We start from the raw sequence: 17433 nt of genomic DNA on the forward strand, positions 1-17433 counted from the left end.
TATTCCACTAATTCCAAGGGCATATGAAGGCTGTGCCATACAAAGCAGCCTTTTGCAACTTCCTGGTTTTTAATCCTTCTAACTTGAGTGCTTCTAAATTTTTTTTTTTTTTTTTTTTTTTTTTTTTTTTCAGTGTTTTGGGGATGGTGCCTAAAGCACCTATTATTATGGAAACAACTTTCGTTTTCTTTTGCCAAATTTGTTCAACTTCAACTTGCGATACTTTGTAATTTTTTCAATTTCTTTTTCGTCGATTCGGCTATCTCCTGGCACCAATATTTTGATAAACTGTGAACACCCTTGTTTTCACTTTTTTCAACCACTATTATATCGAGTGTATTACATTCCAAGCTTTTGTTAATCTGGATTTTAAAATCCCAGAGTATTTTAGCTTTTTCATTCTCAATCAACTTTTGGTCAACTTTATGCTTGCAATAGTCTTTAGATACTTTAAATCCACAACTTGCTTTAGTTGTAGTAATCGTCTGCCTTCTTTTTTTGTGATTGGTAGAGCCTATCAATGTCACTGCGAGGATAGAGGGCATGCTGCATTGTGATTTATTTTTGGATGTTTTGGTCTATATTCTCCAACTAGCTGGGTCCATTCAATAATGCCTGCTGAATATCTCAGAACAGGTGTTAATTACTTTTATCAAATTTCCAGTGTTAAGCACCGACTTAAGGAGGTTTCTTAACCACCTTATGTATTCTATTCTAGTTTTTTCTTTGATCTTATTGTGCAGAATTTCTGATACTTCTAAAATTCTCAAATATTTGCAGCTATCTTTGAATTTCATTGCCTAGATTTTTTTGCCATCGAGCAGCTTGATTTCGTTCAGCAAACTTTCCTCTTGTTATTCCAACAATTGCGCATTTGGCTAAGCCAAAATCTGTTGATATATCTTGATTGAATATGTGTACAGTATTAAACAATGTTCATTCTCTGATTTTGCATACAGCTGCTTCAGATCGCCCACATATAAAAGGTAAGATATCTTTGCACTTTTTTTTGTGCAGTTTGGTAACCATGAGCAGTTTTATATAAAATTATAGTTAAGGGGATCACTGACAAGATAAACAATACAGATAATGAGTCTCCTTGAAAATTATTCCTTTTTATGTTTACCTCTGCAATTTCTTCTCTATTCAGAACCAACATTGTTTTACAATGTTTCATGCTGGTTTGCAAGAATTTGTGTACCGTTTTTGCTAATACTGAATAGTTCTGTGCATTTCAAAATCTAAATAAGGCACTGAATCAAATGCTTTTTTATAATTTATCCAAACCATACAAAGGCTGGGTTTTCTACATTTGCAATTTTTCAAAATCATTTTGTCATTCAGCAATTGATCTTTTGTGCCTCTTGAATTTTTGTTCAATTGAAAAAAAATAATTTAATTTAAGATAGCTGTATATTTTGTCAGCTAGTATGCCTGTGACTTAAAAGTTGTTGGTAGGCAGGTTATTGGTCACAAGTTTTCTGGCTTTGGACCTTTTCCCTTATCCTTTATGATCAAAAACGTTTTACCAACTGTGAGCCACTCTTTACTGAAAATTTCGCATTTACAACCATCCATGTGAAGATTACAGGATTGCATCAGTACAACTACTTTGCTTTGTACATATCTTCTGTTACTTACCAGCCTACCACTCAGAACACATCCACTCTAAGTTTCAGTAACTGTGTAAATTAATTTTTCCCATCCATGTGACCTTCTACCCATCCATTCCCCCCATACACCTTGCATTCATGTTTTTGTCGGTGCAATGTCCACAAACTTCCTTTTCATCCCATTTCCTACAGCAGCAACTGAGTATATATCTTGTCGTGTTTGCTTCACAAGATAACCTCAGTTGCGCACTAATTCTTCGTCTTTCTTCCAATTGTTGGTAGCATAATCACAAACGAATCGCAATATACCTACTATATCCTTTCTTGAAAATACTCTATCCTTATATCTTTCTCTGAGAATTCCAGCATTTTGCCAAGTTGTACTAATGAAAAGGGGGGGGTGCGCTTAAGGGTCAAATCTGTATAACTGAAAGAAGACCTCCACATAGCCTTTAAAGGAATGCGGAGAACTGACTGGAGCTTCTGACCTAATGTCTAATCCTCACCTTCTCGTGGTGCACCCTGTTCGGTATCTACCTGGATACTGAACGAACAAGGATGGGCTGGCAATTTGGGATTTAGCTGACCAAATTGTATTAATTAGCTTAAACCACAATATTAAATGATAGTACAACATGACAGAATTTCATGCTATCTACTGCCCACCACAACCGCTAGTATTTTCACAATCGTAAACATCCATGGCTCATATCTTTTGGCCTGTAATTTATGCTAATATTTCAACTCTGATCCTGTTATTTTGATTCAGAATAATAGTCAATACTAAAGTTTCAGATATGCCAAAGGAAATTTATTATAGAAGTGAATTCACAGAAGTTAGTTTGAGGAGACATACTAAAAGACAAAATAGAGTATCTGTCCTCATAGCCACTTAGTCACCAAATTTGGTACCCACCAAATTCATGAGATGTTTTTTCCAGACTGGTCTTAATCCTCACACCTTTAGCCTAATGAACTTGCTCCCCTCCCCAAGTAACCTAAAGTACACCAGTTTTCTCTCTCTCTCATTCAGTTTTTTTTTTTTAGATAAAAGGGCACTGGTATGCACACATACTAGCAAGTGGTGAATAATAAGTTGTAAGAATACTGTAGTATATGCTTTTATGTTTAATTTAATGTTTTCAGTTTTAAGCCTTGAACTGTTTGTTATCAAGTGAATTGGGTATTCCAATACCAAATACTCTAATGACCTGCTAATAAGCCATCAAGAGGGGAACGGTTTAGAAATGGATGTGTGGTCAAACCTTGTGATTGTGTAAATAATTCTAGTAATTTTTCATTCCTTACTGAATTTCATCAGTATTTATTAAATATCTGATTTTTTTTTCTCTAGATTTAGAAGCCCTGATTATACAGAATATAATAAATTATTTTATCATAACATACTTTGATAATGGAAGATGAAATGCATTTTAAAACCATCTTGTTCAGGTTGTAAGCATAATTTGAATCTTATTTTTTAGGCCTGACAATGCAGTAGTTGGTGATGTCCTTGTCTTAACTAAACCACTTGGCACGCAGGTGGCTGTCAATGCTCATCAGTGGCTGGACCAGCCAGACAGGTGGAACAGGATCAAGCTAGTTGTAACCGAAGAAGATATTTGTAAGGCTTATCACCGAGCCATGGATAGTATGGGAAGATTAAATAGGACAGGTGAACTATCTTTTTTTTTTTTTTTTTTTTTTTACATCTGAACTTTATTTTGTGTGTACTATAATGCAAATAATGTTGCTAATGGGCTCGAATTGAATTTTTTATTTATTTATTTTTTTTAGCTGCTCAGCTAATGCACAAATACAATGCCCATGGAGCTACTGATATTACTGGATTTGGGCTACTGGGCCATGCCCAGAATCTTGCAAACATACAAAAGAATGAAGTATCCTTTGTTATTCATAATCTCCCCATCATTGCTAAAATGGCAGCAGTAGCAAAAGCATGTGGTTCTATGTTCCAACTTCTTCAAGGGCATTCTGCTGAAACATCAGGTTTGTAGTATTATTTAATGTTAAATATAGCATGTGTTATAGTGTTCATAAAATTATTAGAAGAGTCCTTTATTCTGAAATAGCAGGCATTTAAAGGGATTACACTGGATAGGTACTTCAGAAGCATTGCAAGCTGAATGGTGCTTGGTTATTTGGAACACATTCGAACTCTGCATTATGGGACTAATGTGTTGTTTTTTTGGTGGAACTACAACCTTAGCTACCAAGTAACAGTGGCTTATTTAGTTGAGATAAGTACGGAATGATTAGGATTTTAGAACTTGTCACTACATGGTTGACATGATCTAGTGAAATTTATATTTATATTAGCTAAGATTTTTCTATCCAAAAGGTTAAAAATGTTTATTCAAAGTTATTTTATGTTTTGATGTTTCTTTGCTCTAATTTCATGAATTTTCCATAAAATGGCTTACACTACATTACACTGGATACATCTGCTCACAGACTTAGTAAAGATTTTATTTAGATTCCATTGATAAATGATATAATTAGAGCTGAAACTAGCTATTCACATCCAGCTGAAATACATTCAAGGTAGCAATATGTATAATTAGCTTTAATGATAGATGAGCAAAGATTGTTTACCATAAATTCCCAATATTGATAATTGATATATCAGCCATTTCTCTCATATTGATGTCCCTGCTGTTATAAGCAAACTTCTAAAGATAACCTGTAAGCAGTCATTCTTTTTAATAAAAATACACTTTGTTTCTTTTCTGTAGCAATATTAAGTGTAACTGGACTCTTTACTTTAACACCAAATTTAAAGTAAAAAAAAATTCATTATTTAGTGTAGCCATAAATGCCATTACATCCTGAACAGTGCATAAAATCTATCAGTAAATTATTCACAGCTTTCTACACGTGGTAAACCACATGTATGATGTACATGTATCAGCCATTTCTCTCATATTGATGCACCTACTGTGAAGCACTAGGTGCATCAATGTGAGAGAAATGGCTGAAAATGCATTTAATCAGCAATTAATGTTCGAAATGTCTCCTGTTTTGCCTTCACTCACACTTGAAGTCGGTGAGTCATATCAATGGCTGCATGCTCAATAAAAACTTCCATTGCTTGCTCCAAATCCACCTTCAGGTTGGCGATGCTTGGTTGTTTGCAGGCAGCTCTTTCTCAAGCTCCAACAGATTCAGATTGGGACTTCCAGGCGACCAATCAGATGATGATATGTGGTCGGACACTTTTGCTTCCAACCACTGTAGTCTGGTTCTCTTGAGTCTTGTTGGAAGGTTCAGTGCCTATCATGAAACAAGTAGTTCAGGGTTATATACCATGGGTATCTAGCACATTATCTTGATACTTTGAAGGTTTTGACCTCTTTCTCTTACTAACATAACGTTCCAACATAAAAGGTGCACAAATTCTCATGGAGAGAAGAGGCAAGGAATAAGAAAAGTTTCGTTGGCTATGTTATTGTTGATAGTGATGTTTTCTTACTGGTGTAGGTCACTAGAGTGTACAGAGGATTTGAAATTGAAAGTGATCACTATTTAGTCTTAAGCAGGTTAAAATTGAATTTCATATTGAAAAGAACATACAAGAAAGTTTTAAAGCAAATAAAAGTTGAGCAGCTCTCAGATGTGAACTGTAGACTAAAAGATATTCTTGAAGTGTGGAGTAATTACTTTGAAAAATTGCTAAATGAAGCAAGCAGTGGTAAAAAACCTGCAACAGGCATGCAATCAGGAATACATTCAAAAATACCTGAAGTAGAAAAAGCCACTGAAATGTGGAAAGGCAGCTGGAGTAGATGATATTCAACCAGAAATGCTCAAGTATGGAGGTATAAAAGTCTTATACCTCCATAGGTATAAGACTTTTATACCTCCATACTCCATAAAAGGCTGCACTGCATAGTTCAGAAGGACAAATTCTAGATGATTGGAGTAGAGCTCTCATAGTACCCATATATAAAAGGGAAATAAAACTGAATGTGAGGATTACTGACATATTTTCCTACTGAGTGTTCCTGGTAAAATTTATGTAAGTATACTTGAAGGATTGTAGAAGGGAAGCTTGGTGAAGAGCAAGCTGGATTCATGCCAAACAGAGGTTGTAAGGATCATATTTTCACTTTACGATAAATAGCTGAGAAATCATTGGAATATAACAAAGATCTGTATTTAAGTTTTGTGGATCTGGAAAAGGCATATGACGAGGTGCCAAGCTATTCAAAACTCTACAGTTGTATGGTGTTAATGGAGCATTATAACAAGCAATACTTAGTCCTCGAGTTGTAAGTCAGCGGGTAGAATTAAAGGAAGCACAGGAAGATAATTTTATGTTAAATCTGGTGTCAGACAAGGATGACGTTATCCCCTCTGTTATTTATTATCTATATGGATCACATCATGAAGGAAAGTGGTAGTAAACCTGATATCAAAATTGAGGATGTTAATCTCAGCTCTTTACGCTATGCATATGATGTTTTACTTCTAAATAAATCCAGTACATGTTTGCAAGATTCCCTGACTAAAATGAATAACTGTTGTAATAGATATGGTATGAGGGTCAGCAATAACAAGACAAAAACAATGAAAATAGGCAAAAGTATTTAAAATATCAAGTGTATTGTGAATGGATGACCTATAGAATAGGGGTTGGGGAACTTTTTTACCTATTACCCCAAAATATATTTATTTACGCCGATGTTACCCCCTTGATTTGAAAGGGAGAAAATCATAGATTATTTAAATTCAAAAGGTTTATTGAATCTAGTTATACAGAGAATACAATTATAAATATAAAAAGTATAAAATAAATTAATATCCTCATTATAAACAAAAGAATTTCTTTGAAAACTTTTGCACTGCAGGTTTTGGAGAAATGATGTTGTTTCATTTATAATACAATAACATCAAAATTGGGGCATTTTGATGTCAGAGCAATTTGGATACTGTCTCTGGGGTCCAATCGATTCTCTGTTTTCATGTTCATTAGAGTGGAAAATCCTTGTTCGCAAAGGTAGGTTGTTGCAAAAGGCAGCAACTTTTTGACTGCCTCCTCATGTGCAATTTTAAAAGCCTTTGCAGCTATTGACATCCAGAAATATGACAGATCTGCTTTGTTTTCAAATTCAATACATGCTTTATTGGATTGAAGTTCAAGAAGTGCCTCTGCCAGCCCTTAAGGCTCTTCTGGTACATCAGCAATTTCACATTTAAAGGGATCTACAACCCAACTGACAGTGTGTGAATCAAGATCTGGAAAGTAATCGGAGAACTGCTCTTTGAGTTTGGTAAGATCCCTTATAACTGTATCCTTGATGTAATCAAAAGTAATATTTTCCAAATATTCTTCCAAAAACAAAGCTAACTTTGAAAAGGCAGCTATCTTGTTTTGTTCTGTTTTCTGTCTCCAATATAAAAGCTGATCCAAATGCTGAAATATTTTCTCTGGCTAAAATTATATTGATGGTTTTTCCCTGCAATTCTTTGTTCAATGCATTCACATACTCAAAAATATAGCTAAATATGCGAGATGTGCAACCCACGAGGAGTTTGTAAATTTATCTGCGAGAACATGCTTTTGATCAACCATAAAAATTCCAAGTTTGGTTTTGAGAGCCCACACTCGGTTCTGAACATTTCCACTTGAGAGCCACCTCACTTCTATATGATAAAGTAGGTGGCTACTTGTATATTCAGCCTCACCATCTTTACATAATTCACAAAATAGTCGCATGTTTAGTGCATGTCTTTGACAACCTTGATAACATCAACAGACACAGCAATGCAGTCTTCCCACTTTAATTTAATACTTTAATAACTTAAAGTATTCATTAACTTCATTGAAGGCATCAATTCCATGAGATCGCAACTTGAGGAGAACAAAACAATTCCTCTTCAATTGCATATAAATCTTTGTAGCGAACATACACCAACAGTTATTGTAAATTTAAATGAACTTTAAAAAAACTTAAGTTCAATCACTGTTTTTTTTACCCTTCAGATGACATCAACTAGAAAAAGAATATACCAGGAAGAGTTCCTCAATTATGGGTTTACACAAATAGAAGACAAAGGAATAATGAAACCACAGTGTGTTGTCTGTTTGAAAGTACTGACTGCAGAATCTTTCAAAAAAATTCTGCCCATGTCTGTCAAAAGACAAAGACTGGATAGCAACTTAAGAGGTACATTCGATCAACATTCAGCATCAAAGGCTAGCTTTGATTGCCCAAAACAAGAAACCATATATTATTGGAGAGGAATAGGTTAAACCAGCAGCTTTGAAATTGGCGAAGATTATGTGTGATCAAAAAGAAGCCATGAAACTAAATTTATTGCCCTTGTCTGCAAAAGTTGTGAAAGAAAGAATTTCTATTTTAGCAGAAAATATGAGGGAACAAGTTATTTCTTCAATAAAAGAGTAAATGCTTTGCTATTCAGCTTGATGAGACTATTCTTATTGGCTTAAACCAAAATACAAAATGATGGTACAACATGACAAAATTTCATGCCCGCTGGGCTGTCGCCCGATTAAACAAGGCCCCGGTTGTTTTCACCAGGGAACTAGAGCGAACAGCGAAAAGTCAGCTACTGGAACAAATCTGAAAACACACCCCAACTCAACATCACCAGAGTTAAAGATCGGTACTATCAACATAAGATGCCTGAATGGCAAAGAAATGGAGTAGCTGGGGAATTAGATAAGTTCCAGATCAACATAAGAGGTGTGAGAGTCCTTAGAGAAAGCAACTCAAACAATGAAAAAGGAAAAGTTGGTCCTTATTGGGGATCTAAACAGCAGAGTAGGAAATGATTGTCAGACATACAAAAATATTTGAAGAAAAGAGCAAAGCTAAGAATAATGGCAAATATCTGTTGGATTTCTGCTCAGGACACGGACTGGTTATTACTAAAACCATGTTCCAACATAAAAATGCACACAAATTCACATGGGGAGAAGAGGCAAGGAATAAGAAAAGTCTCATTGAGTGTGTTATTGTTGATAGTGATGTTTACTCCCTGGTGCAGAACGCCAGAGTGTACAGAGGATTTGAAATTGGAAGTGATGCCGTCATATTTTATATATACAGGTTGTAAAATGATGTCTCGCCTTACTGTTAAATATTATGTATAGAGAGATTTATAGAAACTTACCCTTGTGCTACAGTGTATATTATGCTTTACAAGGGTCGAAAGTATCACAATTACATTAAAGTAATTATTCCTGACATGGTTGTCTTGAGGAGGATAAAATTGAATTTCATATTGAAAAGAATGACACGTAAGAAAGTTTTAAAGTGAATAAAAGTTGAGCAGCTCTCAAATGTGAACTGCAGACTAAAATAGACAAACATGATTGAAGAAAAAATGAAAGAGTGAGAACAGGAACCAAACCTTAAAGATTCAGTGGCAACCCTTGAAGAAAACCCTGGTTGATTCAGCAGCGAGGCATGTGGTGAGGTTGTCTGCAAGAATAGAAAAATCAGAACTCCATGTTGGACACAGGAAGTTAAAGAATCAGTGAAGGAAAAGAAGAAAGCATATCAAATGTTCCTGGCAAAAAAATCAGCTTGTATTCTTAGAGAATACAGAGACAAATGTAGGAAAGCTAAACAAAAGTGATGGGAGGACTTTGCAAGAACATAGAAAATAAATATCAAGAAGGTGGCAAAATATTCAGGAGGTTGTTGAAGAAGCTTAGAAATGGAGGAAAGAGTGCTGTAAAAGGAGTTAGAGATGATAAAGGTGATATGAAAACAGGAGAAAAAGATATCCTTGAAGTATGGAGTAATTACTTTGAAAAATTGCTAAATGAAACAAGCAGTGATAATACAGTGATAAAAACACTCAACAGGCCTACAGTCAGGAATACATATCCATACTTGAAGTAGAAGAAGCCATCAAAGGCTTGAAATGTGGAAAGGCAGCAGGAGTAGATGATATTTGACCAGAAATGAAGTATGGTGGTATAAAAGTCCTACAGTGACTGCACTACATAATTCAGAAGGCCTGGACAAATTCCCAATGATTGGAGTAGAGCTCTCATAGTACCCATATATAAACACGGAAATAAAACTGAACATGAGAATTACAGAGGTATTTCCCTACTGAGTGTTCCTGGAGACTTATGCCAGTATACTTGAGAAACGGTTGAGGAGAATTGTGGAAAAAAAGCTTGGTGAAGAACAAGCTGGATTCTGACCAAATAGAGGCTATCAGGATCAGATCTTCGCTTTAAGACAAATAGTGGAGAAATCATGGGAATATAACAAAGATCTGTATTTAAGTTTTGTTGATCTGGAAAAGGCATGTGACAAGGTGCCAAGAGAGAAGCTATTCAAAATGCTACAGTTGTATGGTGTCGATGGGGCATTATATCAAGCAATACTTAGTCTTTATTTGAGTTGTAAGTCAGCAGTTAGAATTGAAGAAAGTACAGGAAGATGGTTTAATGTTAAATCTGGTGTGAGACAAGGATGTACATTATCCCCTCTGTTATTCATTATCTATATGGATCACATTGTGAAGGAAAGTGGTATTAAACCTGATATCAAAATTGGAGATGTTAATGTCAGCTCTTTGCTTTATGTGGAAGATGTTATACTTCTAAATAAATCTGCTACAAGTGATTCCCTGACTAAATTGAATAACTGTTGTAATAGATATGGTATGAAGGTCAGCAATAAAAAGACAAAGACAATGAAAATAGGCAGAATCATTGAAAATGTCAACTGTGTTGTGAATGGAGAACCTGTGGAACAAGTAAAACATTTCAATTATTTAGGCACGATTTTTACTGAAGATGGTAAATTAAATATAGAAATAGACAACAGAATCAGCAAAGTTGGTATGGTGGGAAGTCAATTGAATAAATTCATATGGAATAAGAGAGAAATTATTCAGAACACTAAATTAGCTGTATTCAAGACTGTGTTTAAACCAATTTTAACTTATGGATCTGAGAGCTGGGTCAGAAGTAAAACACTTGACCAAAGACTAGAGACTGCGGATATGAGAGTCCTGAGAAAGATTATAGGTGTGAACAGATGGCATCAATGGCAATATCATATTAAAATGAGGATATTAGGAAAGAACTTGATATTGTCAGCATCCAGGAATGCGTTAGCAGAGCTAATGTCAGGTGGTCGCTTAAACAGAATGGGCGAGGAAAGATTAGCTAAACAAGTTTCTCTGCCAGGTTGGCAGGAAAACAGCCCAGAGGAAGACCAAGATATGGGTGGATTTATACGGTACAATGTGCCTTAGACGATAGAAATATAAGATCTGGTAATGTTGGAGTCTTGACAAGTAACAGATTGAGTTAGAGGAAAATTGTAGATAGGAAGTTAGTAATGTTGTAAATTTCTCATGTAGTACTGTCATATCCTGTACACCCCCCCCCCCCTCGAGGGTACATGGCAAGAATTTGATGATGATGAATAATTTAATTGGTAAACGTGGCACTAAAACATGTCCTCTAGATGAAGACAGTATTTAATTATTTTATTGACAATCGAAAATTTATCGAGCAAGGAGAAAATATATATTAATGAAATTATCGACCCAACATAAAACTAAAATATAGTTAATAAATGAAAATCTTACACTTAAAATGGAAGTATTGAAATTAAATAACTACTTAAATTGACTGAAACAAAGCAAAAACGTGTCAGAAAATAAAGTTAAGGTGGGTAATAGACAACTGGCAAATAATATCTGTTTAGCCACTTGACAATGCCTTAGCATTGTCAAGTGGCTAAACAGATATTTTGTTTGGAGTTCAACATGGCGTGACGTCTCCTAAACACGTATATTACATTGGCCAGATGCAGTGTTGCCAGGAAAAAAATTTCTGTCGTAACAAGGAACGCCCTTTGTATATAATTTTATTTATGTCTATTGAGTCATCATTACCCCCCCAAGAATTTCATTTTTACACCACTTGGGGTAATTTACCTCGGTTCTCCGACCCCTGCTATAGAAAAAGTAAAATATTTCAGCTACTTAGGCATCATTTTTACTGAAAATTATAAATTAAATATGGAAATAGACAACTGGATCAATAAAGCTGGTATGGTAGCAATTCAACTGAATAAATATATGGAATAAGAAAGAAATTAGTCAAGACATTGAATTAACTATATACAAGACAGTGTGCAAACCAATTTTAACTTATGTATCTGAGAACTGGGTCAGAAGTAAAACCCTTGACCAAAGACTGAATATCTCATATTTCCACTGCAGATATGAGAGTTCTGAGAAAGATTAGGGGAATGAACAGATGGCATCAGTGGCAATATCATTTTAAAACGAGGATATTAGGAGAGAATTGTTAGCATTCAGGAATGTGTCAGCAGAGCTAATCTCAGGTGGTATTGTCACTTAAACAGAGTGGGAAAGAAAAGATTAGCAAAATAAGTGTTCTTTACCAGGTTGGCAGGTACAGTTCAAAGTGCCTTAGAAGACAGAAATATAAGATCTAATAATGTTAGTCTTGACAGGTAACAGATTGATTTTGAGGAAAATTGTAGCTAGGAAGTTAGTGGTGACGTAGGTTTTCACGTAGTACTATCATATCCTGTACACCCGTTGAGGGTACATGTCAGGAATTTGATGATGACCCCTTTCTCACAGTTCTGCTATGAGCATTAGTTGTCTAGTTACATCCACTGAAGTGAGAAAGTGCACAAGCTGTTTGTCGGATTAGTGAAAATGAAAGAACTTGAAGTGTGTGTGTGTGTGTGTGTGTGTGTGTGTGTGTGTGTGTGTGTGTGTGTGTGAGAGAGAGACATCCATTATGACCCATCAACCCTGTTCTCTGGACTTAGCCCTGACATTTCCTTTTTCCCAAACTTAAAAAAAGCAATTTGAAAGGACATTGTTTTCAAACCATAGAGGAGATTCAGGAAAATCAAATAAGAGAACCATGTGCCATCACAGAAGTACGTTCCAAGAATTGAAAAAATATTTGGAATGGAGTATTGCCAGTAGTGGGGACTATTTTGAAGGCGGCAGTACTTAAAATGCCTGCAAAATGAGTAATAAAGTCTTTATAGCAATTTTTTTTTTTTTAATACACGGCTCATATACTTGATCCTTCAGTGGTCAAAATCTTCTCACCTGTGAAGAGGATATCTCTGTCTGTTTTGCTTACTGCCAGAGAACTGTCTTCGATTTTATCACCATCTGCAGCATTAGTTGTGATGTTAGGAAGTGTCTAGTAGAACCATGATATAATCTCACTCCCTGGTCATCACTTTGGACACATGTGACATTGTGTTTGTGAAATGTTCATCTCTCGTGATATCATTTTCTGCGTTCTCACAGAATTACAGCAGAGGCATACCTATACAGCCCTCACAAGCTGTTGTCCTAACACAGTATTGCCAACCTGCTCTTTGGTAGTCAGATATGTCTTTTGTATTGTTATAATGGTTAATACTGTGATACATAAACATCCTACTGATTCAGAGTGTTTTAGCATGTTGAAAATAACAGGTGGCTGCATTCCAACCTTGCAAAGTGCTATTATAGCTACATGATTCTCATAATCTCTCCACTGCATGCTAACCTATACAACTAGATGGTACTCTCTCTCTCTCTTTCCTGACGAACATGTGAATGTTGGCTACACATAGTGCCACCAATGGAACCAGGCTTGTACAATTCTGTGGGCAGCATGGGGGGGTGGGGTGCATTAGTTCTAACAGTATTTATGGCAAGACTGTACACTTAACTGGGAGGGAGAGCAGAAATTCCAGCTTCAAGAACAGCAGCTGCTGAGCATGGTAGCTATTTTGAATTGTTATAAAATATGTCTCATCTTTCCCTTATGTCTTAATCAGTGGCTTTATACTCAAGTAGCATGGTTTTACACAATTGGTAATTGTTTCACTTATAAACGTTGTACCATTACAGTGCATCATGTAACATTTCTTTGTACTTTAATTATGTTTAACACCTGCAAAATTGCTCAATCACATTCATTTGATTAGGTTTAATCCACCTTTCTTTAATGTTGCAGTCCACAAAAATGATAACATATTGGTGCAGAAGTTGTAACAGTATTTATGGCAAGACATACGAATCTGCTATAAAGCAGGCTATCGAATCTGCTATGAAGATCATATGAATATGCTATCTCTACCAAAATGATAACATATTGGTAGAGATAGCATACAGCTGTCTCTACGATCTTCAGTTCTAGTTGCTGAACTTAAGTTATACAAATGATATCGGTCATCTTAATCTGCTTCTTGAAAGCTACAAAACTGCAATAGATGTCTTCATTATTTCTTGGTTTGTCTTAAAATAAGTAACCAATCTTCGTAACCCTGATTAGGTGGATATAGGCCTTTGTAGGCTTATTCTGCCATGTTCTCAATTTTCCCTTCAGCTATTTCTTCTCAAGTTTTTTCTTTCTGAGTATGTTTGCATAAATCTCTCTTGGAATGCTAATTTCACTCCTGAGTGCACTTACTGCTTCCAGAACAAAGCATCCACTTGTGGCTCCATAGTCAGTGTATAGCTCTGAGACTGAACTAAATTTTTCTCTCAAGTCCCATCTAGGTACAGAAACCAAAGTAAGAAACAAAACATCAGAAGCTACAATACACTCTTTTCTTAATTTTACACTTTAAATCTGAATGTCCATTTAGTAAGGTGTCGCCTTTCTTCATTCAGAAGGGTTGGCAGAATCTCCAAAATCTGTAAAGAAACTTGTGTTCAAATTTCATGGAGAATCAAAACTCCATGCATCATCTATCAGAGGAATACTGATTACTAAATACTAAAAGTTATGATAATTTTTCAAGAGGTGTAATATCAGACTGAGACCTTGTTTTTCTGATGAAAAAATATGCTCTGAACTCAAGGACCAAGGAGTGATAGCTGTAAGTAGAGTTCCGATATGTAGGAATAGGCATCTGGTTCCCACCAAAACCATCTGTTATCTCAACTGTCCAGTAAGACTATCTCAAATCCCTTACATTAAATGCAGGAATTTTGGTCATTCTCAGACTGCCTGTCATGCCTTTTGATCTGTGTCCAATATGGCACTAAAAATCATACGAATAACGCATGTAAGAGCAAAACCAAAATACTTTCTACGAGATCCCCCCCCCCCCCAAGCATACTTCAGAGACCTTCCAAAGGTGAAAGGATGAGAAAGGGATATAAAATATAAAAACATAGCAATGTATTATTAATCAGGATGAAAAGAGGCAACATGCATAAAAGTGACATCTGATAGTATCTTATGCCCAGAAGGTAGTTGGGTATAAGAGACTTTACCAACATAACCTGTATGTCCATCCTGCCTCCTCATACTTACAACATCCCTTGGGGTGAATGACAGGGACTATTTGGTATGGACTTGCTCCTGAGGACACGATAACAATAACGGAACGTGCCTCGGTCCATTATCTTTGTGGCATGGATAGCTCTGTTCTCTGTGAAGATGATGAAATAATAAATGTACTTTTAGTGCACTAGTAGTACAGTATGATGTCTTGGACATTTTTCCTGATTAAGAGAAAATTATGGTTGCTAGCTGTCCTTGATTCTTTAAAAAGAAAAAAAACAAGGCTAAAAAGCAAAACTACTTAACGTACGAAGCCAGATGATACCACTAAAAAGAAATATTGAATACATTCATACAATATAATTGTGAATTCCATCAAAATATTAGTGACATCAAGGTCTTCTTGCAAAAATATAAAGCAATGTGCTCCTGCCTGCAGGAAACACATCTAAAGTTGAGGTGACTTGACATTACAAAATATTATCATTTGTCAGTACAGGACAGGATGGACCAATTAATGGAGGGTTTGCCATCCTTGTGGGAAACCATCCTCTTTCCAGAAAGTCTCACTCAATACAAATGTAGAAAACAGTTGCAGCCATATTGCTTGAGTTGACATTGATGTCATATTGCAGTTAAAACCCCCCACACATTTTTTTTGTAATTTATTTTTTAAAGAAGATTTAAATGGACACAAAACTGTATGGTAGCACTTGAAGAAACATCAAGAAGAGTTGTTGAGCATATGCTCGACAATAATCTCTTCATCCTAAACACAGTTGGCTGAGTGGTTAACGTATACACTCTCCAACCAACAGGTCACAGGTTTGAATCCTGCTCTGGTGGACATGGATGTTTGTGATTGCTTTTACTGGGAGATGAATTTCATTGCCCTGCTTATTGGATGCCTGAAGTGACTTGAAAAAGTTCCATGTTTGGTCTTTAGTGCAGCGTTTCCAGGCCATGTATTTTTTTGAAACAGATTAAGAAAGCATATCAAAAATCCCTGGCAAATAAGTCAGCTTGTGCTCTTAGAGAATACAGAGACAAATGTAAGAAAGCTAAGCACTGTGTAAAACTAGCCAAACAAAAATAATGGGAAGACTTTGGTAAGAACATAAAATAAATATCAAGAAGGTGGCAGATATTCTGGAGGTTGTTGAAGAAGTTCAAATGGAGGAAAGAGTGCTATAAAATGAATTAGAGATGATAAAGGTGATATGAAAACTGGAGAAGATAGCCTTGAAATATGGAGTAATTGCTAAATGAAACTAGCAGTGATAAAAAGCACTGACCAGGCATGCAATCAGGAATACACATCCATACTTGAAGTAGAAAAAGCCATCAAAAGCCTGAAACATGGAAAGGCAGCTGGAGTAGATGATATTCAACCAGAAATGCTCAATTATGGTGGTATAAAAGTCTTACGGCTGTATAATTCAGAGGGATAAATTTCAGGTGATTGGAGTAGAGCTCTCATAATACCACACATAAAAAGGAAATAAAACTGAATGTGAGAATTGCAGTGGTATTTCTCTACTGAAAGTCCTTGGTAAGATTTATGCCAGTATACTTGAGAAATGGTTGAGAAGGATTGTGGAAGAGAAGCCTGGTGAAGAACAAGCTGAATTCAGACCAAATAGAGGCTGTCAGGATCAGATCTTCACTTTGCGACAAATAGTTGAGAAATCATGGGAATATAACAAAGATCTGTATTTAAGTTTTGTCGATCTGGAAAAGGCATATGACAAGGTGCCAAGAGAGAAGCTATTCAAAATGCTACAGTTGTATGGTGTCAATAGGGCATTATATCGAGCAATACTTAGTCTTTATTTGAGTTGTAAGTCAGCAGTTAGAATTGAAGGAAGTACATGAGATGTTTTACTGTTAAATTTGGTGTCAGACAAGGATGCATATTATCCCCTCTGTTATTCATTATCTATATGGATCACATTATGAAGGAAAGTGGTATTAAACATGATATCAAAATTGGAAATGTTAATGTCAGCTCTTTGCTTTATGCGGACGATGTTGTACTTCTAAATAGATCCACTACAAGTAAGATTTCCTGACTAAATTGAATAACTGTTGTAATAGATACGGTATGAAGGTCAGCAATAACAAGACAAAGGACAATGAAAATAGGCAGAAGCATTGAAAATATCAACTGCATTGTGAATGGAGAACCTATAGAACAAGTAAAACATTTCAGCTAGTTAGGCACAATTTTTAGTGAAGGTTGTAAATTAAATATGGAAATAGACAACAGAATCAACAAAGCTGGTATGGCAGAAAGTCAACTGAATAAATTTATATGGAATAAGAGAGAAATTAGTCAAAACACTAAATTATCTGTTTATAAGACAGTATTCAAGCCCTATCTGAGAGCTGGGTTAGAAATAAAACACTTGACCAAAGACTAGACTGCAGATATGGGAATCCTGAGAAAGATTAGGCGTGAACAGATGGCAATATCATATTAATAACAAGGATATTAGGAAAGAACTTTAA

General features: G+C 35.6%; 1 protein-coding gene across 1 annotated transcript in view; it reads left to right on the top strand.

The window, feature by feature from the left end:
• Sps1 (inactive selenide, water dikinase) overlaps positions 1-17433 on the top strand; it is a 68529-nt gene that overhangs the window by 47244 nt on the left and 3852 nt on the right. The window contains exons 5-6 of the mRNA XM_090396880.1: positions 3098-3288; positions 3411-3623. Coding sequence (XP_090253006.1) covers positions 3098-3288; positions 3411-3623 — 404 coding nt within the window. The remainder of the gene's footprint in view (positions 1-3097; positions 3289-3410; positions 3624-17433) is intronic.

This window comes from Typopeltis vanoorti, chromosome 1, assembly GCF_054136105.1.
Source record: "Typopeltis vanoorti isolate ZY-2024b chromosome 1, IOZ_Tvanoo_1.0, whole genome shotgun sequence".
Taxonomy (NCBI): Eukaryota; Metazoa; Arthropoda; class Arachnida; order Uropygi; family Thelyphonidae; genus Typopeltis; species Typopeltis vanoorti.